The 25,977-nt window shown below is 50.8% G+C and overlaps 2 protein-coding genes and 1 long non-coding RNA gene across 8 annotated transcripts in view; 1 reads left to right on the plus strand and 2 right to left on the minus strand.

Moving 5' to 3' along the window:
• Positions 1–707: 707 nt before the first annotated feature.
• On the minus strand, positions 708–8,326 carry PNPO (pyridoxamine 5'-phosphate oxidase). 5 transcript variants are annotated; one of them, XM_025363269.1, is made up of 7 exons: positions 8,037–8,326; positions 6,676–6,800; positions 5,112–5,211; positions 4,216–4,269; positions 3,839–3,967; positions 3,451–3,521; positions 708–3,230 (listed from the first exon to the last, which is right to left on the minus strand). In XM_025363269.1, the coding sequence occupies exons 1-7, from the start codon at positions 8,172–8,174 to the stop codon at positions 3,062–3,064; spliced, it is 786 nt and encodes a 261-aa protein (XP_025219054.1). In that variant the 5' UTR covers positions 8,175–8,326; the 3' UTR covers positions 708–3,061. The 5 variants fall into 5 exon arrangements, with proteins under 5 accessions (XP_025219054.1, XP_025219058.1, XP_025219056.1 ...); XM_025363273.1 differs by having other exon boundaries at positions 7,800–8,278; XM_025363271.1 differs by lacking the exon at positions 3,839–3,967 and having other exon boundaries at positions 8,037–8,298.
• Positions 8,327–8,444: 118 nt separating this feature from the next.
• LOC112610093 overlaps positions 8,445–25,977 on the plus strand; it is a 43,933-nt gene continuing 26,400 nt past the window's right edge. Inside the window, exon 1 of the long non-coding RNA XR_003116278.1 lies at positions 8,445–8,513. This is a non-coding gene — a long non-coding RNA (uncharacterized LOC112610093). The remainder of the gene's footprint in view (positions 8,514–25,977) is intronic.
• Positions 22,205–25,977, minus strand: part of SP2 (Sp2 transcription factor) — a 32,784-nt gene continuing 29,011 nt past the window's right edge. For both annotated transcript variants that reach the window (XM_025363423.1, XM_025363424.1), the window contains exons 6-7: positions 25,611–25,804; positions 22,205–23,439 (exon numbers count right to left, since the gene is read on the minus strand). In XM_025363423.1, the coding sequence (XP_025219208.1) occupies positions 23,339–23,439; positions 25,611–25,804 (295 nt within the window). In that variant the 3' untranslated portion in view covers positions 22,205–23,338. The remainder of the gene's footprint in view (positions 23,440–25,610; positions 25,805–25,977) is intronic.

Genomic DNA, 25,977 nt, shown 5'->3' on the forward strand with positions numbered 1-25,977 from the left:
GGGAGGTGAGCATCATTCGAGGGAACTGGACAAACTCTGGAAGCAGTTGGATAAAGCCAACCAGTTTTGAAGCTGAGTGTCCCTTAAGACCCTAGACTACAGGCATCTCCCACATCCGCCCATTCTCGGTTTCCCTGAGGTGGGAGATAAGGATGGGCCCTGGGCCACCAACCTAAGGCTCTAGATAATACTGGCACTGTACTGCCAGCTCCTCCAGTATCACCATTACCCCTCTGGGTTAGGGTATCCACAGCCCCTCTGCCCTTGCATGCTGACCCCGGCTCCATCTTCTAGGTAAAGTCTACCTATGTTTCTAAGCTGGTGTACCAGATAGATATGGGGTAGGTACTAGAAGCCAAAGGGAGATCTGGCTGCCCAGGGAAGCAGAGTGAGGCAGCTGCAAGTTTTCATGAGAACAGGCGAGGAGGAGGAACCGAGAGCGCAAATATGTGCGGGAACCGGGAGAGGCTATGGGTTATCGACCACAGTTTCACTGGGACGCGACCCAAGCGGATGAAGAGGGAGGCAGGGGAGGCCGGCTAGAAGTGGCTTTCACCGCCCGGAAGGGGCCGACACTGGGAGGAGGGCTCCCCCTGCTGGACGTACTGCCTACATGGTGGGGAGAAGTGAGGGGGCAGGAAAGTCGCTTAAATTTCCCAAGTCCCCGCCTTGGGGGTTGAGTGAGACCAGGCCGGGTTGAACATCAATAAAATGCACGGCTGACAGGCTTTTATTATAGACTGGGGGCAGTAACGGCTGGACAGAGAACAGAAAAGGAACATCTGAGACCAGGCTCAAAGCTGGGGGGGATACACAACCTCCAATAATACAAGGTGGGTGCAGCACTTCTAGACACACACACAGACACACATACACGTACTCATAAATGGCACAGCCTACGGTACAAGAAAAAGGGCAAGGTAGGTAAGGGCACCCGACACCCTCCTGCCTGCAGGGGGCCACAGGGTTAATGTGCCTTCCTGCACGCAGGCTTAAGGGGGATAAACAAGGAGAGGGCTGCCGTTGGAGGAGCCCTGCGGATAACAGTGACTGATAACAGGTCCATGCAGGGGAAGGAAGCACAGTTCACAGAGTGGCAAGCTCAATGCCAGCCAGTGCAAGAAACAGTCAGTTCTCTGATCCTGGCTTAGTCATCGCAAATATTTACCCGGCTTGGCTCCTCTCCATAGCCAGCAGGTTGCTTGCTCATCCAGTCTGTCCCTGGTAAGCGGGCTTGTGCTCAACGAGAACAAACACAGTGACTCAGCTGAGGGTCACTAAAGGACCACAGACTGTGAGGGTGGGAGGTCATGGTTTAGAGGTTGAGTCTAGTGCAGCTGGTCACCTGGGATCTAGTGAAAATGCAGGGTCAGATTCAGTGGGTCTGGAGTCTGAAATCTCTAAGGGGCTGCCAAGTGATGCAGATGCTCCTGGCTTGTGGACCACACTGTGTATAGCAAAGCTCTAGACCAGGAGGTCTCAACCTTGGCTGCACAGAATTCTCTGGGGAGCTTTTAAATTTCCCAGTGCCCAGGCTGCACTCATATCTTGGCAGAGACAGAGTTTTGCCATGCTGGCCAGGCTGGTTCAATCATCTCTGAGGGTGGGACCCAGGCATCAGGGTTTTTAAAGCTCCCCAGGTAATTCCAGTGTGGGTGAAAAGCCAATGATCTAGGAATAATCAGCAGAGATGGGGAGTAAGGAAAGCAGGTATGTGAATAGTCTGAAAAACATAATATCTATAATCATTTAATTTTTCTTTTTGGAAAATGTATGTATATATACACACAATTTCCATAAACAAACATAGATAGTAAAGCTGATTAAAATCTTCCTGTCTGATTGGTACCAGCACATGAAGCTCTTCTACAAAATCCCTGACTGACTGGGAATAAAATTTCCTAGTGACAGCCCACTCCTTCTTAGGCAGGTCTGACTGTTTGAAATCTCTCCCACTATTGAGATGAAACCTGCTTCCCTGTAACTTCCCTGTAACTCTACAGGTTCCTTGGAGCCACAGAGAAGGCAGCAATCAGCAGGGGAAGTGCTATAAAAATATACTATCCTGGCTGGGCACGGTGGCTCATGTTTGTAATCCCAGCACTTTGGGAGGCTGAGGTGGGTGAATCATAAGGTCAAGAGATGGAGACCATCCTGGCCAACATGGTGAAACCCTGTCTCTACTAAAAATACAAAAATTAGCTGGGTGTGGTGGGTGCCTGTAGTCCCAGCTACTCAGGAGGCTGAGGCAGGAGAATCGCTTGAACCCGGGAGGCAGAGGTTGCAGTGAGCCAAGATCACGCCACTGCACTCCAGCCTGGGCGACAGAGTGAGGCTCCGTCTAAAAAAAAAAAAAATCCTATCCATAAATGAGTTAAGTTGTAACCAACAGAAATATATTCTAGCTAGATTAAGTTTAAAAAAAAGAGAGAGAGAGAGAGAGAGAGACTTTACAGATAGTGGGGTGTTTCAAGGCAGGGGGAGGAACTGCACGGCCCAGACCTGGGAGGGAGGGATCCTGGGAGTTGCAATAGCAGCAGGCAGAGGCTGTTGGTTCCTGTTGTTTCCTGGCTGCCATGAATGACTTGGCTTCAATGACTCCCAAGGTTCTGGATCCCTCCAGTTCAAATTTCAAATTACTGACAAAACAATCTGATTGGCCACGTTGGCTCAGGTGAATATGCTGGCACTAAGCTTTGGCCAGTATGACTCACATGGTAACAGACAGGGCTGCTGGGGCCCTCCCTGTCACCAGAAACGGAGTCACACCGGTTGCTACCCCTAGAGGGAGCTATCCTAATCAATCATAGGCAGGGTCAAAAAAATAATTATGGAATGATTTTCCATTTGTGATTCTCTACACCACCATTACACTACACTTGACTAGCTAACTGAAAACCAACTGAGTATAAAGAACTTAGAGCATGAGCTCTGAAGAGTCCTGAATATAAAGGGTAGGGAGGGAAATGGGTTGAGCTTACAAAGAAGGGCCTGAGTCCCAATCCCACACCCTCTCTTGACACCCAGCCCTAGCTGCACTCTGGCCCGGCAGGTCCCAGAGTTAAGGTGCAAGTCTCTCATAGAGCCAGTCTTCCTCCCCGCGGTGGGTCATGGGCCCCAAAGGGGAATCTCCTGTGGGCAGGCCCCGCCGAAAGACTATCCGGTCATGCAGGCGGTTGGTTTGACCTTGCCAGAACTCCATCACCTGAGGGTACAGGACATAGCCACCCCTATAAGGAGAAGCAGAGGTTTCAGTGCTCTGTGGATTTTCCTAGCCAGGTCACTCTCCCACCCTCACCCCTCATCCCAGGGCCTCTTGAAGGAAGTTGCTGGGATGCATCTGATGAGGGTGGCCAGGGAGGAGGAGATCTGTGATTCCCCAGGCAGGTGGCTTCAAGTAAACACAGGGGCCTGGTGTCCCTTTCTAGATGACTACCAGATGTCACTCACCAGGATTTTGGCTTGGGCACCTCTTGATCCTCGTAGAGCTGTTCCAGTTCCTCATTTTTCTTTCTCAGATACTGTCCAGGGGAAGGAGTTAGAAGAAGGGCCAGGCCCAGTCAATGATTCATTAACAAGGACTTCCTGGGGATATGTGCTGGGGACACTGGTGAGCAGAGCAGACTGGCCTCTGCCTTCCAGGAGCACACAGTCAACGGGATGGCCAGATGGACAGAGGAGGCCTATTTTCCCTCTCCCTACCCCTATTTCCCTTCTCACTGCCCTTTTCACTGTTTTCACTGGGCTGGAGAGAGGAACCTGGCATCTCCTGGCGACAGCTTCTGGGGATAAGCCAAAGCCTCCGCCACCTGGAGGACTACAGTGGAGCCCCACTCACCTCCCGATCAGGGATCACAGAACTCTGGTGGCTGACCACAGCCCCAATCTGGCTGCTCTTGGGGCGGGAGTGGAAGTAGCACTCAGCCTCCTCCTCTGGCAGCTTCTTCACAGGGCCTTCCACACGCACCTGCTCAAGGATGGCTCTGGGTGAATGGCGTTCAATGCCACCTGCCCTCCCTACCAGCACAGGCCCTATTCCTCTCTGTTCTATCGGCTGTCCCACCACTCTTGGCTCCAGCTAACTGAGGGCTATTATAGAGGCAGAGTGCCCAGCTGGGATGTTTGCCCAGTCTGGGGACCTTCACTAGACTTAGCCATAAACTCAGGCCCTGCCAACCCAGCCCATCCCAGGCTGTCCTGGGAAAATTCACTCACCTGACGGTTAAGTGGTTCCCAGTAGAAGACAAGGGAAGCAAAGGGATTCGAGTCCTAGAAGTAAAAGAGAATCCACAGCCAGCCATCAGGATAGGGAGAGGAGGCCTCCGGCATGCAGGGAAAAGGCAGGAGAGCTGTAGTGTGCAGGCCCACAGCAGATGCATCCACTGTATGAGCTCATTTAAACCCTCAAAAGTAGGCCTATTGTCACAGATACGGAGACAGGCTAAGTCACATGCCCAAGTTCCTGCAGTAAGTGGTGGAGCTAAGTTTAAGCCAGTCAGACTCCAAAGTGAGACTGGGTGATTTCTCTCACCCACAGATTTGCGAGTCTTGAGAAATGCATGTTTGGCTGGCATGGACTCAGGGAGGTTTACTCACTTTGGATTCATTCATTGAATGCACACGAAGTGCTTACTCTGGGTCTGACAACAGGAGACATGTGGGGGATACAGCAGAGATAAAACACAGCATCCTCCACTCCTGCAGAGCTTACTGTTCAGCAGAGGAGACAAATATCAGTTACATAATCACCCAAATAAAAGCTTAGTTACAAACTGAAGAAAATGATAAAAAGGAAAGTTGCAAGTTATAATGGCAGCAAACAACATGAGGGGCTGAGTCTGAGTCAGAGTCAAGGAAGGCGTTCCTGAGGAGGTAACATGTGGGCTGAGATCTGAAGGAACAGGTGATGGCTGATGGGGTGAGGTTGGTTAGAAAGTGCATTGATTCATTTATGGCAAAGAGCACAGCAAGTGCCAAGGCCTCATGGCAGGAGGGCACCTGCAGAGAGAGAGCAAGTAGACTGAGGGGTGGGGTGGCATGAGAAGGTGACTGAGGAGGAAAGGGCCAAATCCCGCAGGCCCTGGGAAAGATTACCAGCTCTTTTCACACACCAGCTCTTTTCCTTTTCGACTCTCGAAGTTAGTGAAGAAGCGGAAGCCATCTTTCCCAAAGCCCTTCAGTAGCAACATGCGAGCAGAGGGTTTTCCATCTCTAGGAGCAAACAGCAGAGCACTGTGGTCAGAGCCTGCTTCAATGTTCTGGCTACAGTCCCTCTCCCCAAAAGATGTCTCAGCACCCCCTCCAGCTGTACCTCCTTTACTGGGCTGTTAGGCTGGGGCCCCCTCCCATGTGCTCCTGGGGGTTTGTCCTAGAGGTATGACACCACAGCCTAGGGCCCTGTTATGGACTGAATAGTGTCACCCAAAACCCCTGTGTTAAAGCCTTAAACCTCAATGTGACTGTATTTGGAGACAGGGACCTTATGGAGGTAATTAAGGTTAAATAATAAGGTCATAGGGGTGGGGCCCTAATCCAATAGGACTGGTGTCACTGTAAGAGAAGAGGCACTTTAGAACCACCTCCCTTGCCCCCCACAACACACACAGGAAAGGCAGTATGAGGACATGGCAAAAAGCAGCTGTCTGCAAACCCCAAGCAGAGGCCTTACCAGAAACCACCCCTGATGGCACCTTGATCTTGGACTTCTAGCCACCAGAACTATAAGGAAATAAACTCCCGTGGTTTAAGCTATCCAGTCTACAGTATTTTGTTAAGACATCCCTAGCAAACTCATAAGACCCTAAGGGCAGGGACTAACAATAATGCAATCATCCAATGCTTTGGGATCACAGTGGTGCTACGAGATCAGCTCCTCTGCTCAGAGCTCTGGGAAATATCCACTCGCACAGTACAAGAGCGCTGGCTTCAAGGCCTTACACTTTAGCAAGGAGAATTGAATAATAGGCTAATACAAGTGATGTCTCAAAGGGCATATGATTGTCAAAGGAATGATATAGTCAAGTACTGTGCTAGATTTCGAGAGAGAGACAGAGCTTCACCAGAAGTAGCTCCTGAATGACAGACGAGGCTTGGGTAGATGGGGAGATGAGGGAGGCAAGGGGTTGCTTGTGGATATATCAAGGGCAGAGATGAACAAGCTACTGCATTTTTTTTTTTTTTTTTTTTTGAGATGGAGTCTCACGCTCTGTCCCCCAGGCTGCAGTGCAGTGGCACGATCTTGGCTCACTGCAATCTCCACCTCCTGGGTTCACGCCATTCTTCTGCCTCAGCCTCCCGAGTAGCTGGGACTACCCACCCGGCTAATTTTTTGTATTTTCAGTAGAGACGGGGTTTCACCGTGTTAGCCAGGATGGTCTCAATCTCCTGACCTCATGATCCACCCGCCTGGGCCTCCGAAAGTGCTGGGATTACAGGCGTGAGCCACCGCGCCCAGTCTAAGGCATTGCATTTTTATCACTGAAATATAATTTTGTGTTCTGGTCTTTGGTTTATAGGTAAGGACACAGGCCCAGAGAGGACAAGCATCTCATCTAAAGCCACACAGCACATTAATAACAGAGCTGGAACCATAAAGTTGGCATCCAGAGTTGAGAGCTTCATAAGCTTCCTAGTTCATATGTATCCACCCAAAGAGGAGCCCACGGCCATGCCCACCTGGTACAGGTAGCCAGACACATGGCATTTGCTTCCCCTATGTCAGGACACTGAACAGCCTCCTCAAACCAGGCAGCAAACTGTTTCAGTGGGTCAAGGGAGGTCAGATGAGTCTCCTCAAATGCCTAGGAAGGGAGATTTATTCCATTTAATAAACATATATAGTGCTTACTAGGTACCTGGCACTGTTCTAATCATTTTTCAAATATCAACTCATTTAGTCCTCATGACAGTGACCTTAAAATAAAAAATAGTATGCAGTAAGAAGAATCTGTGCCCCATTTTACAGGTGAGGAAACAGGCATAAAAAGGTCAGACAACTTGCTGTCCCACAGCTAGTGATGGATAAATCAGGGTTTTCATGTCATGGGTAATCAAAACTGTCTGTGCATCAGAATCACCTGGGGAGCATAAAAAAAACTTTCTGGGCTCCACCCCCATAATTTCTCATTCAGCAGGTCTGAGGCTTAATCAAAAACTGCATTTTTATTTACTTATATGCTCGACTAATTTTATTTTTTTGTAGAGACAGGGTCTCACTATGTTGCCCAGGCTGGAAAAACTGCATTTTAAACAAGCATTTCTAGAAATGACCACATGCAACCAGATTTGGCAACCAGGGCCCTGGACCCCAACTCCTAAAAGGTTCTCTTGGTTCCCCTCCTGAGAAGGGAAAAGGAAAAGAACTTCCCAGTGGTCAGCAGAAAGTACTGAAGGCAGTAAGCTAAGAGCTTTCTCCTCTCCTCCTACCTGAGGTTTGGGTGACCCCAAACCTCCTTGCCCCAGGGGGTGGCCCCAGAAGCCCTGAGAGGCTGGTTCCTCCTACTCCCCTCCCCCTAGTAGATGACTCCCCGAGGACCACTCTTCCCCTGCCCTTGAGGGAGGCCCAGCACTGTCCTGACATCCATCACATGAAACCCTGATTCATCCATCACTAGCTGTGGGCCTGAGCCAGTTATCTGACCTTGCTACCTGTCGAGTAAGCAGGGTTCTAAGCACTTGACAAACATTTAAGACCATAACATCCCCGTAAGGCAGGTACTATCACTTCCCAGATGAGGAAACTGAGGCCCAGAGACACTAAGGATTCCAGCCCAGGCAGGCTCCAAAGTTCGAGCTCTCACCCATTACGAAAGGCTGCCTTTTGAACCCATTTCATTTGCGTTTTCCCGGAACTCCTCCCCCAGTGGGATGTCTTTGAAGCCCCCTTTTCCCACTGGGGGTGATCCCCAAACCTCCTTGCCCCACCGGGTGGCCCCAGAAGCCCGGAGGGGCTCCTCCTACTCCCCGCCTCGCTGTAGATGACTCCGGGGACCCCTTTTCCCCCGCCCCTGCAGGAGGCCTGGCCCTGGCGGCGGCACCTCTCGGTCCCCGCGGTAACTCTTGCGCATGGGTCCCAGGTCCATGGCAGCACTGCGACCACGCAGGTGACGGAGGTAGCCTGGCCACTCGGCAGGTCGCCCGAACGTCGCTGTGACGCCCCGCAGCCAGCACGTCATGGGGGCCGCCGGCCACGTGACCCGGCTGTGGCCCGGCGCTGGGTTCCTTTGAGTTCGGAACCAATTTCTCACCCTGGACTTCTACCCCGGGGAAGGAAGGATTTGCTAGTCGTCCAACCAAGCTAACAGGTCCTAAATCCTCGGAGCCAATGAGTTTCCAGGATCGGAGGAGGGAGACAGACATGGAGAGGTCATTGGTTGGAGCTTTTCGGTAGCAAGGCCAATTAGAGCGAGAACAGAGAAACCCAGCGACCAATGGGTAGCGCCTTTGGGGGCGGGAGCAGAGAGACAAGGAAATGCTGTCACCGCCGTTAACACGCACGTGGAGGTTGGTTAAAGGTATAGGAGGATCTCCTGCAGCTCAGGCGGGGTGGAGGATGTGTCCCGGGGGCTTGAGAGGAGTAGTCAGTATTAAGTGGCTGGCCCATAGTAGGTGCCTGTAGGCGAGCTTAAGGCAGGAAGTACCCCTTGGGAAGGGAGACTAGTGGAATGGGAAAAGAAAAATGGAAAATGGAATTAGGGGCCAGACTCCGAGGCAACGTGATGGGGACACATAGAGAAAAGGGTAATCTGGTTGTGGGGAGGAATTAGGGCATGAGAGTGGGAGAGGTTGAAATGACTTGTGGACCATGCCCCGAGTGGGGAGGTGCAGTGGGGTTAGGAAGAGACGGTGAGGTGAGAAGGAAGATGGCTTGGGAAGGTCCCAAAGGAAATTTGGTACCAAGGTATCCCAGACCAGAGTGGTTTTCCTCTTCTAGTTTTGTTTTTGTTTTGTTTTGTTTTGTTTGAGACGGAGACTAGCTCTGTCACTCAGTTTGGAGTGCAGTGGCGCGATCTCGGCTCACTGCAACTTCCACCTCCCGGGTTCAAGCAATTCTCTGCCTCAGCCTCCCGGGTAGCTGGGATTACAGGCGTCTGCCACCACGCCTGGCTAATTTTTGTATTTTTAGTAGAGACGGGGTTTCACCATGTTGCCCAGGCTAGTCTTAAACTCCTGATCTCAGGTGATCCACCCGCCTCGGCCTCCGAAAGTGCTGGGATTATAGGCGTGAGCCATCGTGCCCGCCACCTCTTCTAGTTTTAAACCCCCTCCCTCCAACCTCATTTATTTAAGCAAGGGTCAGAGTATTTTGCTCCCTTTGCTCATGGTTTCCCCTGCAACGGTGCACTGGAGTTCATAGGAGCCAGTGACCTGGTAGATGGCAAGGCTGCCAATGTCCCATCTCTCCAGGGCCTCCCCCATCTTTGTCAAGCTGCCCTTTTTCCACATTTTGCCCTTGCTAGGTAGTAGGAGTCTAGCCCCTAGGTCAATGCAAGTAATTGCCAAGTGAGAGTACACGGAGCAGGTGGCTGTGAATAGCCCTTCCAGGCTGTGGATGCAAGGCTGAAAAATGGGAAACCCACTCGTGCCCAGTCCAATTCTGACCTGGCTGGGGCAGCCTTGGGTCGAGACCTCTCTGTAGCCCTGCTTTCCACCAGCATCAGGAAGGGGAACTGCAAGAGCCATCTAGGCAGGCACCCAGGACTGTGCCAGGTAAGGGGAACTTCCTGGCCTGGCCAGGTGTCTGCATTACAGCTGAGCTTCATGAAGCCCTACATTAGATACCTGTCATCCTTTATGTGTACATAGCTTGAGCCAGATAGAATCTGGAAGACAATTTTGCTGCAACATAATAATACATGTCTCAAAACTTAATGATATTGGTCTATGGATTCTCCACTGGTTGAATTTTTTTGTGCTGCCGTCATTTTGCTCCATCAGCATAATTGAGAGGAAGCTGACTAGATTTACTTTCCTGTTGAAGTTATCTTTCTTTCTTTCTTTCTTTTTTTTTTTTTTTTGAGACACAGTCTTGCTGTGTTGCCCACGCTGGAGTGCAGTGGTGTGATCTTCGCTCACTGCAAGCTCTGTCTCCCAGGTTCAGGCCATTCTCCTGCCTCAGCCTCCCGAGTAGCTAGGACTACAGGCGCCTGCCACCACGCCCGGCTAATTTTTTGTATTTTTAGTAGAGACGCGGTTTCACCATGTTAGCCAGGATGGTCTCAATCTCCTGACCTCGTGATCCACCCGCCTCAGCCTCCCAAAGTGCTGGGATTACAAGCGTGAGCCACCACGGCCAGACGAAGTTGTCTTTCTTTTTTTTTTTTGGGACGGAGTCTCGCTCTGTCGCCCAGACTGGAGTGCAGTGGCCGGATCTCAGCTCACTGCAAGCTCCGCCTCCCGGGTTCCCGCCATTCTCCTGCCTCAGCCTCCCTAGTAGCCGGGACTACTACAGGCGCCCGCCACCTCGCCCGGCTAGTTTTTTGTATTTTTTAGTAGAGACGGGGTTTCACCGGGTTAGCCAGGATGGTTTCGATCTCCTGACCTTGTGATCCGCCCGTCTCGGCCTCCCAAAGTGCTGGGATTACGGGCTTGAGCCACCGCGCCTGGCCGAAGTTGTCTTTCTATACAAGAACATTGCTGTACTCCCGCCCTCTTAAGCCCCTGCAGTTAAACCTGTGTAAGCAGAGTAATGAGTGCACTTCAACTCAGGATGGGTTTTGTTCATGGGTTTTTTTTTTGTTGTTGTTGTTGTTTGTTTGTTTGTTTTTTGAGACAGAGTCTCCCTCTGTCACTCAGCCTGGAGTGCAGTGGTGTGATCTCAGCTCATTGCAACCTTTGCCTCCCGGGTTCAAGCCATTCTCCTGCCTCAATCTCCCAAGTAGCTGGGATTACAGGCGTGTGCCACCACACCTGGCTAATTTTTTGTAATTTTAGTAGTACAGATGGGGTTTCGCCATGTTGGCCAGGCTGGTGTGGAACTCCTGACCTCAAGTGATCCACCTACCTTGTCCTCCCAAAGTGCTGGGATTACAGACGTGAGCCACCGTGCCCGGCCATGGGGTTTTTCTTCACACTCTTTTAGTACTCCTGGGCTGCCGCTACCCTGGACCTGGATTCTAGGACACCAAGACTAAGCTCATCCATGTACTTAAAAGCCAACAGCTCATTGTAGTGGAGGTAGATGTATATTTATGTATTAATTCAGTAGACATTTGCTAAAGACTTCCTTTGGACTGTGCACTGAACCAAGTCTGAGACTATTAAGATGAAGATGACAACCTGGGCTTGTAGTCTATAGGGGGAGGCAGATTTGTGAGCTTTAAGAGTTGTTGCGTTTTTTTTTTTTTTTTTTTGAGACAGAGTCTCATCCTGTCACCCAGGCTGGAGTGTAGTGCCACGATCTTGGCTTACTGCAACCTCTGCCTCCTGGGTTCAAGCGATTCTCCTGCCTCAGCCTCCCGAGATATTTTAACAGGTGTTTCTGTACAGTAAAGAGGAGCAAAAAGAAGAGGATCAAACAGTCAGGAAAGGCTTTGTAAAGGGAGTGGACATTTGATGTCTTAATAAGTAAGTTTTTGCTAGATGGGACAATGGAACAGGCGTCCCAGCAAGAGGAAACATTGTGAGTAAAGGCATGGTACACTCGGGGGAACCTGGAGACAGGTAATACTGCTGGAGCAAAGGTGATGATTAACAAGCTGAACAAGCAGGCAGGGCTACGTGCTCCTTGCTGAAGAGTCATCATGCAGGTGCTGAGGGCCAGGCTTTTAGACACAATGATTCTGATATTTTATCCTGTGATATTTTTTAGCCTATGAACCAGTGTCTAGTTCCTGCTTTTTAAAGACCAGATGGGGAGAAAAAAAGTGCTAGATTCTGACAGCATCTCCTTCCCCTGGCCATTAGCAAAGAAGTGGCAGTTGATTGCTTTTTTGTATTTTTCCCTTTGTCTTAAAGATAATAAGTAGACTTGTGTTACGCTTTTCTACTTAGTTGGATTTGGTTTCTGGATCACAAAGCAGCCCCGCAGTGCACAACCAGAAGGGAAACAAGCCTACTAGCTGTTTTTGCTACTGATGCAACCACCAGCAGGGACTTTCTGAGTGGGAGAAAGGAATTATTTTACTGTTCCAGTCTTCTCTTGAGAAAGTCTTAAATGAATAGAAAATACATAGCAACATTCTTATTGTACAGAGAGGCACACTGGTTTCTCAGGATGAAACAAAAAAGTCTGCATGGCCGGGTGTGGTGGCTCACGCCTGTAACCCCAGCACTTTGGGAGGCCGAGGTAGGTGGATCACTTGAGGTCAGGAGTTTGAGACCAGGCTGGCCAACATGGTGAAACCGTGTCTGCACTAAAAATACAAAAATTAGCCAGGCGTGGTGGCGGGCACCTCTAATCTCAGCTACTCAGGAGGCTGAGGCACAAGGATGGCTTGAACCCGGGAGGCAGAGGTTGCAGTGAGCTGAGATCGTGCCACTGCACTCCAGCATGGTCAACAGAGCAAGACTCAGTCTCAAAAGAAAAAAAAAATCTGCATGTGGGTTTGGGGACTGTGCCTTGCCTGTTTTCTTCTAATGCTTTTCCTTTTTTTTGAGATGGAGTATCACTCTGTTGCCCAGGCTGGAGTGCAGTGGTGCAACCTGGGCTCACTGCAACCTCCGCCTCCTGGGTTCAAGCAATTCTCCTTTCTCAGCCTCCTGAGTAGCTGGGATTACAGGCGGCCGCCACCACGCCTGGCTAATTTTTTGCATTTTTAGTAGAGACAGGGTTTCATCATGTTGGCCAGGCTGGTTTCGAACTCCTGGCCTCAAGTGATCCACCCTCCTTGGCCTCCCAAAGTGCTGGGATTATAGGCGTGAGCCACCATGCCCAGCCATGTTTACTTACTTTTTTTTTTTTTTTTTTTTTTTTTCTGAGACGGAGTCTCCCTCTGTCGCCCAGGCTGGAGTGCAGTGGCCGGATCTCAGCTCACTGCAAGCTCCGCCTCCCGGGTTTACGCCATTCTCCTGCCTCAGCCTCACGAGTAGCTGGGACTACAGGCGCCCGCCACCTTGCCTGGCTAGTTTTTTGTATTTTTTTTAGTAAAGACGGGGTTTCACCGTGTTAGCCAGGATGGTCTTGATCTCCTGACCTCGTGATCCACCTGTCTCGGCCTCCCAAAGTCCTGGGATTACAGGCTTGAGCCACCGCACCTGGCCAATGTTTACTTTCTTAAACCACCTTTTTTTCTAATTATCTAACTAACTTATGTATTTCAGTTTTACTTTAGCGATTGGATTTGTGTTTTGGAACCTGGCTCTGGTGACCAAGTGGGTGATGAGCAAGGGAGGGTCAGGCTGGTGGCAGGGATAGGTTGGGAGAAGCTGCGGTGTTGTCCAAGTGGAAGGTGGGGGCAGGATCCTGATGCATGAGTATGGGATAGGGCTTATGAAAAGGAGGGATCCACTCACCAGGGCTGGCTTTAGTGACACGGGTGGTGCTGTTCATTGAAGTGGGGCATGTTGGAGGAGGAGGTTTGGGGGAAAGGTGAATTCCTTAGCAACATTTTGAGTGTGAGGGTTGATGGGACACCCACATTTGGCCAGGTTGGATAATGGAGTCTGGAGCTTAGTGGGGAGATCAGGGCTGATGATACTGGTTTAGGTAGCATGAGCCTCGAGGTGGCACTTAGAGCCGTGAGGGAGGATGAGAATGTCTGAGAAGGAAAGAGGGCCTGGGAGAGTTAGGGAGGGTGGTAGGGAAAGGGAGAGTCAAGGAGGAGTGGTAATGATGCTGGTGAAATATAGCATCCAGCTTTCTTTTTACAATTTTTAATTTTTTTATTTTTTATTTTTTATTTATTTATTTATTTTTTTTTTTGAGACGGAGTCTCGCTCTGTAGCCCAGGCTGGAGTGCAGTGGCCGGATCTCAGCTCACTGCAAGCTCCGCCTCCCGGGTTCATGCCATTCTCCTGCCTCAGCCTCCCGAGTAGCTGGGACTACAGGCGCCTGCCACCTCGCCCGGCTAGTTTTTTGTATTTCTTAGTAGAGACGGGGTTTCACTGTGTTAGCCAGGATGGTCTCGATCTCCTGACCTCGTGATCCGCCCGTCTCGGCCTCCCAAAGTGCTGGGATTACAGGCTTGAGCCACCGCGCCCGGCCAATTTTTTTATTTTTTGAGATGGAGTTTTTTCTTGTCACCTAGGCTGGAGTGCAGTGGCACGATCTCAGCCCACTGCAACTTCCACCTCCTAGGTTCAAGCAGTTCTTCTGTCCCAGCCTCCCGAGTAGCTGGGATTACAGGCACGCACCACCACACTTGGATAATTTTTGTATTTTTAGTAGAGATGGGGTTTCACCGTGTTGGCCAGGCTGGTCTCAAACTCCTGACCTCAGGTGATCCGCCTGCCTCAGCCTCCCAAAGTGCTGAGATTACAGGTGTGTGCCACCTGCCTGGCCAGTGTCCAGCTTTCTAAGAGGTGAGAGGAAGAAGGCTGATAGCAGAGCAAGGGGTGTGCTGGAGGGCCTGAAGCTCAGGAATTCTTGGGCCCAGCCTTGGGGTGAACTCAGCTTGGGGCCCCAAGGGTAGCAACACCAGGACTTACAGAAGGGTGTGTGCTTGGTGCTCTGCCAGCAGATGCCTGAGCCCTGAGTAGATTTATCAGAGGCCCAAAGGTGGTGAGTACTCAGAGGCTTGGGGCAAGATCAGAGGAGGCTGAACCTTACCAGTGTCCTGCCCGTGGTGCTTGTGGCTAACCCCCTACATGATCCTTGCATGTGCTTATAGATGGCTTCCCAAATCCATTGTGTGTGGCTGGTATTCCCTGTTAAAATGGGAGCTCCTTGACGAGAGGGAACACATCTCTTAACTTTCTCTGGCTCCTTCTCACAATCCTAGCCCACAAGATGTGCTCAAAAAAATGCTAATGTGTAATGTTTATGCATAAACCACTTTTGTTAAGCTTTTCAGTATGATGGGTGTTAGGTATGGTGAGTGGGGCATGGAACTTTTTTTTTTTTTTTTTTTTTTGAGACGGAGTCTCGCTCTGTCTCCCGGGCTGGAGTTGCAGTGGCCGGATCTCAGCTCACTGCAAGCTTCGCCTCCCGGGTTCACGCCATTCTCCTGCCTCAGCCTCCCGAGTAGCTGGGACTACAGGCGCCGCCACCTCGCCCGGCTAGTTTTTTGTATTTTTTAGTAGAGACGGGGTTTCACCATGTTCACCAGGATGGTCTCGATCTCCTGACCTCGTGATCCACCCGTCTCGGCCTCCCAAAGTGCTGGGATTACAGGCTTGAGCCACCGCGCCCGGCCCATGGAACTTTTTTGCACCTGGTGGGAGCAGGGCTGAGTGTGTGTTTTTGTTTTTTGTTTTTCTTTCTTTTTTTTTTTTTTTTTTTTTTTGAGACAGGGTCTTACTCTGTTTCCCAGGCTGGAATGCAGTGGCACACTCATAGCTCACTGCAGCCTTGACCTCCTGGGCTCAAGAGATCCTCCCACCTCAGCCTCCTAAGTAGCTGCGACTGTAGGCACACACCACCATGCCTGGCTAATTTTTTTATTTTTGTAGAGGGGTCTCACTATGTTGCCCCTGGTCTCAAACCCCTGGGCTCAAGCAGTCCTCCTGCCTCAGCCTCCCAAAGTGCTGAGATTATAGGCATGAGCCGCTGTCCCCGTCCACGAGTGTGTTTGTTGACTGGAGGGATGTTGAGCTTCAAAGGCCAAGTGAATTAAATCAGTTTCAGTCCCCAGACTACCTGCCTTGGTAATTATGGTGTGGGCCACAGGCAGTAAGTGTGAGGAGGCCTGGTGGTGGGTTTTCAGGCAGCCCCAAAGGACATGGCCTAGCGGCTTCCTAGTTTCCTTTGAGAAATCCTGCTTGGTCCCTGCATTTGGCTTGCCCTGTGGTCAGTTCTCATTTTCTTTTGCCCAAGGTCCCTATGAACAGGTATTTGACCCTGTTCTCCAGGCCCTGAGTCACTACCATAGTCCACCATGGTTTGCTTCCTTTTTTTACCCACAGCCCTGTTCATTATTCCATCCTCCCAAGCTCACTTCCTGCCTCTTCTACTCCGTGAGGACCCCTTCACCTAGGAAACCCAATTGCCACCTGTCCTGAGATTACCGCAGTTCCTTCAGTGACTCACCCCAGCCCAAAGACCTTGGTTGAATTACAAGTGTTCTCTGTCCCAAGGCAGCATCTCATCCTGAGTTAGGTTCCTCGGCATCTGTGTTCTATCAGCCATGAGCCCCTGAGGGGTCTGGGGACCTAAGATGGTGCAAGTGGCAAGGGGCAGAATGGAGGTGGGGCCATAGCTGGCAAACTCTGCCTAGCAGGTGCCCACACCTCTCATAATCTCCAGAATTTCAGGGTTCTAGTCACCATAGTATGTGCTGTCCACTCTGATTCTGATGCTGCTTGGGTGATCTTGTTCCATTTGCTTCATTTTTTACATCTCTATTCCAGGTCTTCCATTCCATTCTATTTGTTAAAGTAATTTTAGACTTACGAAAAAGTTACCAATGTAGTTCAGAGATTTCCCATACACCCTTCACCTACCTTCCCCAAATATTAAGATCTTACTACCATAGCACAATTGTCTACATCAAGAAATTAACATTGGCACACCACTATTAATTAAACTACAGAGGCCGGGCATGGTGGCTCATGCCTGTCATCCCAACACTTTGGGAGGCCTAGGTGAGCAGATCCTTGAGCCCAAGAGTTTGAGACCAGCCTGGGCAACATAGGGAGACTCCAACTCTACCAAAAAAATAAAAAATAAAAAAGCAAACTTGGGCTTTTTTGAGTTTCACCCCTTTTTCTCCCACTCATGTCCTTTTTCTGTTCCAAGACCCCACCTTGCATTTAGCAGTCCTGTCCCCTTAGTCTCCCACCCGTAACAGTTCTCAGTCGTCCGGCTGCTTCGTCCAGGTCTCCCCAACTGAAGAACGGGTGTGGTATGGGGAAATGGGTCTGCTCACTTTGGAAATGATGTGGCAGCTTGTTTTTGGAGACAGGACAAGAGATAGGGTTGGTCTTGGGCAGGGTGAGTTTTCCTTAGGGCAGTGTGCACTAGGAAACTTCTGCCATATTCCCTTTTGCCTGGGGTAAAGGACGATGCTGCTAAGAAGTTGTATCTGTGTGCGTGACCACAGCCCACTTTCTCACCATGAGCTGGGGAGCCCAGGGTGTCCCCCCGAGGACTCCCAGTTATTACAGTTCTATTAAACTTTGGGCCTGTCTCCCTAAAAGCTCCCTGGCATGGGGTGGGTGGCCCTGCTGTGCTGAGTAAGACCACCTGCCTGTGGGAGGACAGTGTAGAAGACACACGCCTCATGGGACCCTGGTGTGGGCATTGCTGTAGGGGGTGGATCTAGCCCCCTCTGACTCTGCAGAGGGGTCTGTGTCCAGTCGACATCATGGCCGAGCTCTTCTAGGACTGGAAATTAGGAAGAGACTGAGACAATGTCAAGATTAATGACTGGGGACCGGGCCCTCTTACTGTACTGCAGGACAGCAGTGGACCTAAGGTAGAGCTGACCCCAAACTCAGGGGTGTACATCACACAACTGCAGTCTGCAGAGCTGTCACAGGCATCACCTGAAAAGCCCAGGCTGATGACACAATGGATGCTCCACTACTTCTCCTGGGGGTCTGCGGCCTGTTCTTTCACTAACACATTCTTGCTGACACTGCCACCATGAAAAGCTGTTTGCCTGCCCACTGGAGGGGTCAGTGCTGGTCTAAGTTCCTCTAGGAAGAAAGGTCAGTGTGTTGGGGGCCTGGTGCAGGAGAGGAACTGAGAACCCTGTTCACCCCTTATAGGCAAAGAAAGCAGCAGAAGCAACAGGCACTTGAGCCTTTGGACACTGAGGCCAGTGGTCTAACCCCTAGGGGCTGTCCCACTTGCTTTGGACAGTTGCCTCCTTCCACTTTGATAATCTCTTGGGCAGTAGGTTAAACTGTTTGGGGAGCTGGGCGCAGTGGCTCACGCCTGTAATCCCAGCACTTCGGGAGGCCGAGGCAGGCGCGTCACCTGAGGTCAGGAGTTCAAGAGCAGCCTGGCCAACATAGTGAAACCTCGTCTCTACTAAAAATACAAAAAATGAGGCTGGGGATGGTGGCTCACGCCTATAATCCTAGCACTTTGGAGGCCGAGGTGGGCAGATCACTTGAGGTCAGGAGTTTGAAACCAGCCTGGTGAACATGGTGAAACCTTGTCTCTATTTAAAAAAAAAAAAAAGGCTGGGCATGGTGGTGGACACCTGTAATCCCAGCTACTTGGGAGGCTGGGAACGGGAAAATTACATGAACCCAGGAGGCAGAGGTTGCAGTGAGCTGAGATCGCGCCATCACACTCCAGCCTGGGCAACAGAGCAAGACCCTGTCTCAAAACAAACAAACAAAAAACGTTTTGGCCATTGTGATCCTGTAATTTGGGGAAGGGAAGACTGAGAGGTAGGAGGTTGTCGGGGTAGAGAGGATGTCACTGGCCAGGGAAGAGGGGATGGATGATGCAGAAGTCAAAAACTGGTAGCTTGAGGGCTGAAACTGGTCCTGCTGTATTTTTAAACAATCGAGCCAACATTGGAAGATCAGATTCCACCCCAAACTCCACATTTCTGGCTTCTCTTACAAAAATCACAAGAGTTGGCATTCTCACACAGCACCAACTGGCCGAAGCAGAGTAGGGGCACCCCCTGTAGTGGGGGGTGGATGTCCCAGTTTTGCAGTCACACACTCCAACATTTGCCCTAAGCAGAGGGTCACTGACATTGACCACAGTACTTGCTTTGTTTTCCTTATGGTTGAAAACAGTTTCCCTCCTGGTCCCTGAGGTACTGGGGTTGCAGTGGGCCTGTGTTTAATTAAGGTACATGCAGGAGTCTATTTTGAAGCTGAAGAGGAAGAGGGGGGTTGAATAGCAGTAGGGCTTGAGGTGAAGCCCAGGAAGAAGAGAGAATAGCAGTGGGGCTTGAGGTGAAGCCCAGGAAGAAGACAGAATAGCCGTGGGGATTAAGGTGAAGCCCATGCTGACTAGGAGGGCTCTGAAACACAGGTGGAGGGAGGAAGGCGAGGGGTCCCAGACCACTGCTCAGGAAGGTTCTAGTGATGAAGGAGCCAAGATCAGACCAGGTCTTAGGAGGCAGAGAAGATGCCTTCATTTTTATTCAGAATTGAAATAACCAACAGCTTAACTTCTTTGGCCCAATTTCTGGGTGTGGAAACTTTAAGGGGCAACCTTAAAGGGGTCTCAGGTTTGGGCAGTGGTTCTCAAATGGAGAACCCGAACACCTCATTCTCTGCACTCAGACCAGGACAGCTTGCATCCATTCGCTTAGGGCTCCTACACACCCACCCTGGGCTTGGGGCTAGGTCTGAACCCTTCTCTTGCTCCATCCCGTCTTCCTCAAAATATGTCATGTGTGGCGGGCTGTAACTTCAGCACTGTCATCAGACAAGCATGGGGCCTCAAAAGGGTACTGGAAAGATTATTATTTTCTTTCTTTTTTTTTTTTTTTTGAGACAGAGTCTTGCTCTGTCACCCAGGCTGGAGTGCAGTGGCACAATCTCGGCTCACTGCAACCTCTCCCTCCTGAGTTCAAGCAATTCTCCTGCCTGCCTCAGCCTCCCGAGTAGCTGGGACTACAGGCATGCGCCACCATGCCTGGCTAATTATTATATATATATATATATATATTTTTTTTTTTTTTTTTGAGACGGAGTCTCGCGCTGTGTCACCCAGGCTGGAGTGCAGTGGCGCGATCTCGGCTCACTGCAAGCTCCGCCTCCCAGGTTCACGCCATTCTCCTGCCTCAGCCTCCGAGTAGCTGGGACTACAGGCGCCCACCACCACGCCCGGCTAGTTTTTTGTATTTTTAGTAGAGACGGGGTTTCACCATGTTAGCCAGGATGGTCTCGATCTCCTGACCTCGTGATCCACCCGCCTCGGCCTCCCAAAGTGCTGGGATTACAGGCTTGAGCCACCGCGCCCGGCCTATTATATTTTTTAGTAGAGACAGGGTTTTGCTATGTTGGCCAGGCTGGTTTTGAACTCCTGACCTCAAGTGATCCACCTGCCTCGGCCTCCCAAAGTGCTGGGATTACAGGCATGAGCCACCGTGCCCGGCCAGAAAGATGATTGTGAAAATGGACTGGGTGGTTTGAAGGAAGGGCAAGGATGACCCATTTGCTGGTTTGGTTAAAGGAAAAAGAAATGAAGTACATATAATGTCTGAATTTGCCTTTGGGAGGGAAATCCTGCCCAGTCCCCCTTTCTTCCAGGCATGGAATCCTGTCTCTGGGATAATGAGCGCAATGTCAAGTCTCAGCTGGACAGACAGGAGGGGCATGAGGGATAGGCTTTGGTGGACATGACGCTGGGGATGGTAGAGGACAGAGAAGGAACCACACATGAGGGACCCCCACCCTTGAGCTGCACCCAGATTTTCATCAGGGGCCCATCAGGATCAGGTGTCTGTGGGAGCCTCTTGCCCAGAGTGAGCTTAGACCACATCACACCTTCAACAGTTCCCCTGCAACTCTCAAATAATGGATAGGTTAAAGCCTGAGGAGGGTTAATTTGCCCACAAGTCTTTCTGTGCTTTCCTCGTGCCATCACTCAGCTAGGCAGAATACATTCTCTCGCTTTTAACTCAGCCATCCCAAGGGAGGCAGAGATGATCAGACATAACTTTTGAACCCCCATCTCACTGGAGAAGGCAAATCCTACAAGGGACATGCTCGTCCTGCCCAGCTGGGGGCTGGCATCTTCATTTCCAAATGATGCTGGGAAGTCAGGTCAGTTTCTGTACTGGAAGCATAAAGCACATGGCTTGGAATCAGCTCCCAGGAAAGGATCATTCTTTGTGCCTGAGAGCAAAGCCAAGGGAAACATGTGGCAGAAAGAGGTCACTTTGTTAATATTCCCCTTCTCTCCACCAATCCCCTTATTCAGAACACAGCAAGGCAGTTTTCTAGTCATCCAGTCCACCCATGAAGAATAAATACACCTCATGCCAGTGCAGTGATGAGATGCAGGGCTGAGGGGCTGAGGAAGACGCTTCTGTGTCAAGGTAGATTTCGCTGGTGGTCTAGTATTGCCCAAATGGCTTCAGTAGGGATAGGAAAGGCCCCCTGCTTGTTAACAAAGAAGAGGTGAAGGGCAGAGAACCTGGATCTATCTGAGATCCGTGCGCTTTTTACTTTTTCAGCCGTTTGAGGGTTGACTGGCTCTGAGGAAAAGCTGTTTGCTGGCAGACACAGGTGGCTGGTGACAAAGGGAACAGAGCAGGGGAATGGATAGCTCAAAACGAGCCTCACCACTCCTGAACAGAACAGCAATCCCAGCTGTGTCCTTCGAGGGTGAGTGAAAGCACATGCTGTCCTCTACATGCTTGAGGCGGACTTGCCTGTCTCTTCAGGCCGGATGCTCTTCGGGGCCCTGTGGGGCTTAAACACATGTACTGAGCTAGCTCCAATCTTAATCTGCACAACATCGCAACCCCTGAGTTCCTATTAGCTGTGCAAAACAAAGCAAAACAGATCCCCACCAAAATTTCAGATTTGCAGCATCTGCTAAAACCAAAAGGCACAATCAACTTGTCGTCCTCTCTGGGTTACTGGGCAGGGGATATAGAAGGAACCAGAATCTGTGGCCAGAGTCCTCTCTCGGGTAGAGCTGGGCTCCAGGCCCCTCTAGCTGCCAGGCCCTCCCAGGAACCTGCCTGGCCCTTCACTTTGGGAAGGGACCTTGGCCCTTGGGGAAATGCATTTTTGCCAGACTGTAGCCTTTTGGAGGGGACTGAGCCAAGGCCCCATTGGCTCTCCTCTCTAAGCCTCTTGCTAATGGGCTCTGAGGCCAATGCCTTCCTTCAGGGGTTGGGGAGGTGGGTGGAGGAGTTAACTTGCTGGCTGAGGTCACTGCTGTGACTTGGCTCTTTGTATCTGATTTGTGTACAGGCAAAACTGGCTTACAGAAGAAAAAGGCAGGAAAACCTGCACTGGGCCCTGGCCCTTGGAGGTGCTCTGGGGGCTCGTGCCAGTGTCGTGAGGTACATGTGGCTGCGGCCCCTTTTGGGCATGTGGCCTGGGTTTGCTGAGGGTCAGGAGGGTAAGGTCCTACCCAGTGTGGATCGCTCTGAGAGACCACAGCTCCCTCCTCTGGAGTCTCCTCTCCGAGCTCTCCAAGGGAAAAGACAAAGGAAGCCGAACTGCCAAGTTGAAGATTTTGCCTCAGGCAACTAAATTTATTAGCAAGAAAAAATTTTTGTCAGCCCAGCGCTGACCAACAAAGTACGTTAATAAAGGATAACAAATCTGTCACTTAATTCATAAAACATACCTCAAGCAGTTACAACTAAAAATAAAGTTGGATTTTTGTTTAATTTAAAAGCCTCAAAAATAACAAGCAATATGTTTTTAAACATGTAGTAGACACAATTGTCTATTATACAATATACACTGTACACAAGTAGAGCTTGGGCCGGGCAGGGGTGAGGTGAAGGGAGAGGGAAGAGGTGCAGGATGGGCAGGTGCTGTTATCTGAATCCAGATTTGAGTTTAAATGCTGTGTCATTTAGAAAAGGGAATTGCTAGAGTGAGAAAAAAATTCATATGCTCATCATTGCCCCCAACCCTCAACTGAAAGCAGGCATTGGGGAGGTGAATAACAAGGAAAGGAAGAAGGGAGCAATTAAATAAAACTTCTTTAACGCACACACAGTACACAGTGTTCATCATCTGAAGTAGAGAGTATAAGGCAACGTTCTCCATAGAAAAAGAGGGGGATCAGGAGGAGTCGGTGGGTGTCTTTACTTTTTAAACAGAGCTGGAATGTGCTGGAGGAGAGGTTGTGGCGGGGCTGGGCACATGGAGTGGAGGTGGCCCCGAGTCTCTCCAGAGGTGGGTGCCAAGCCCCAGGGCGTCCACAGTGGCCGGCAGGGCCAGGGAGGTGCAGGAGAGTGGGCATGGCACGATGCGACTCCGGCAGTGTTGGGAGCGGGGATTGGGGTGGGGGGTGGGGGCTCACTTTGCTCCTCGACGGAGTGAAATGCATGTTTTTCCTTTGGAAATAAGGGTTCCCACGCGTCCTGGTTTAGAACGTCTCATTGGGCACGGCCAGTGTCCACAGTCTGGGCAGGCCGGGAGCTCGTGGTGAGGGGAAGGGCCAAGGCGGAGCCAAGGGGCTTCAGAAGGAGGACAGGGAGCAGAGCCCCTTCCTGTGGGGACAGTTGCAGAACAGGAGTGGGGCTGAGGGCAGGCCCAAGGCAGCCACAGGGCTCCTTTCCACCAGGGGCCCAGGGAGGACACAGGCGGGGGATTGCATCTTCAGGGCCTCCCGCCGCAGTTGGCCTTACAAGTTCTTCGTGACCAGGTGGGTCTTGTAATGCTTGGTGAGGTGGTCACTCCTCATGAAGCGCTTCTGACACTGGGCGCACTCGAAGCGTTTGTCCCCTGGGAAGAGGAGATGCCCATCACCCACATACCCTGGGCACAGACCCTGTCTCTGCCCAAAAAGGTGGGGTGTGTGTGAGGGGCACCCAAACAAGCTGACGTAGCCTTGTCACCACATTCTGCCCACCTCCTGCTCTCACATTTGCTCCCTGGTGCCTACTCATCTAAATCTTTTTTTTTTTTTTTTGAGATGGAGTCTCACTCTGTTGGCCAGGCTGGCGTGCAGTGGTACAATCTCCGTTCACTGCAACCTCCACCTCCCAGGTCAAGCAATTCTCCTGCCTCAGCCTCTCAAGTAGTTGGGACTACAGATGCCCGCCACTGCGCCCAGCTAATTTTTGTATTTTTGTAGAGATAGGGTTTCACCATGTTGGCCAGGCTAGTCCTGAACTCCTGACCTCAAGTGATCCGCCCACCTTGGCCTCCCAAAGTGCTGGGATTATAGGCATGAGCCACCATGCTTGGCCCCCTCTCATCTAAATCTTATTATCAATTCTCATTTATCTCTGCCCCCATTTGACCTCTGCAGTCTATTTTGTTCCCATTCCTTGTCCCTGGAGCCCCTGCACCTAAGAGTCTTCCGTGCAGGGTTGTCCGCCTGCTTTCTTCTTTTGTCTCTCTGACTTTGAACCTGGATCAGCATCCTCCCCATCGCAGGAAAATCCCGCTCCACCCTGACCCTGCCAGCCCTGAGCACTCACTTAGTTGGAACCATGTTGACCCCAACTGCTTTCCTGTGGAGTGCTGGCTCCTCTGCCTTTTGGGGAGTAGGACCTGTCTCACCACACTGGCCGGGAGCTGGAGCTCTGGGTCAAGCTTCCCTCAGCCCTCTAGCTGCAGGACAGGTGTCTGCTCACTGCAGGCATTCACTATAGCAGTGTTTGCCAAAGTGTGTGTGTGGACCACTGTGGATACCCAGGACAATTTCAGGTGGCAGATGTATGAACTTTTTTTTTTTAAGAGATAGGCTCTCGCTATATTACCCTGGCTGATCAAACTCCTGGGCTCAAGTGATCACCTGCCTCAGCCTCCTAAAGTGCTGGGATTACAGGTGTGAGCCACTGTGCCCAGCCTGGATCAATATTTTTAATAGTTTTGCATTGATTTGCTAGTACCTAAAACTATAACTGTGATATCTCACTTTGGGAGGTAGAAGAGGATCAGCTGAGCCCAGAAGTTTGAGACCAGCCTGGGCAACACAGTAAGACCCTGTCTCTACAAAAATTTTAAAATTAGCCAGGTGTGGTGGTACACGCCTGTAGTCCTAGCTACTCAGGAGGTTGAGGTGGGAGAATTGCTTGAGCCCAGGAGTTCAAGACTGCAGTGAGCCAAGATTGTGCCACTGCACTCCAGCCTGGGTGACAGAGTGAGACCCTGTCTCAAAAAAAAAAAAAAAAAAAGAAAGAAAAAAAGCTGTGGCAGGGCCTGGGTTTGAACCTGGCTGCACCAGTCACTAGCTGTGTGACTGGGCCACTTCTCCATGCCTCAGTAAAATAGGCATCAACAGGCTGGCGCAATGGCTCATGTGTGTATTCCTAGCACTTTGGGAAGCCAAGGTGGGTGGATCACCTGAGGTCAGGGGTTCGAGACCAGCCTGGACAACATCGTGAAACCCCGTCTCTACTGAAAATACAAAAATTAGCTGGGCATGGTGGTGGGTGCCTGTAGTCCCAGCTACTTGAGAAGCTGAGGCAGGAGAATTGCTTGAACCTGGGGGGCGGAGGCTGCAGTGAGCCAAGATCATATCACTTCACTCCAGCCTGGGCAAAAGAATGAAACTCCATCTCAAAAAAAAAAAAAAGGCATAAACATAAACAAAGTATCCTCCCATAAAGTCCTTACCAGGATCAACTGAGGTAATCAGTGAAGTGCTTAGTGCTGTGCCTGGCACACCATGTCAGTGTTTGTTAAATAACTATGCTGACATGGCAAAAGTCATCAGGTTGTGTCATGCAACGACAACTATTCCTTTCCCATTACTTGGAGAAACAACAGTGATAACGGAATGGCTTGAAAATAATTTCCTATGTCGTCCCTGGACAGTCTGTAGCTCTTGCTCAGTGTGGCAGTTCCAGGAGTGTCAATGTTGCTAAAGCCGGTAGAGTAGGGGTGGAAGGACAGGCAGGAAGTTGACCTGTGTGGTTGGAGGGTCCCGAAGGCAGGGGGCTGACCTGTGTGGGTGCGAGCGTGCCGCTGGAGCTCGTCACTCCGTGTGAACCTCTTCCCACAGAAGAACCAGTTGCAGACAAAGGGCCGCTCGCCAGTGTGCAGGCGCACGTGGGCACGCAGCAAGGACGTCTTACGGAACGTCTTGCCACAGTCGGGGATGTGGCACACGTGCTTCTTCTTGCCCTGCTCTCCAGACCTGAGAATTGGGGTGAGGGTAGAGTGGACGGAATAGGAAGAGGAGAGAAAAAAGGTAGAGGATGGGGCAGGAACAGGATGCAGTGAGGATGTAGGGTCAGGTCAGAGAGCACAAGGAGGCAACGGGCAAAGTGGCACAGAGCTGCCAGCTCCTCCCTGCCTGATCTGTGCCAG

The sequence above is a fragment of the Theropithecus gelada genome, chromosome 16 (assembly GCF_003255815.1).
Source record: "Theropithecus gelada isolate Dixy chromosome 16, Tgel_1.0, whole genome shotgun sequence".
NCBI lineage: Eukaryota > Metazoa > Chordata > Mammalia > Primates > Cercopithecidae > Theropithecus > Theropithecus gelada.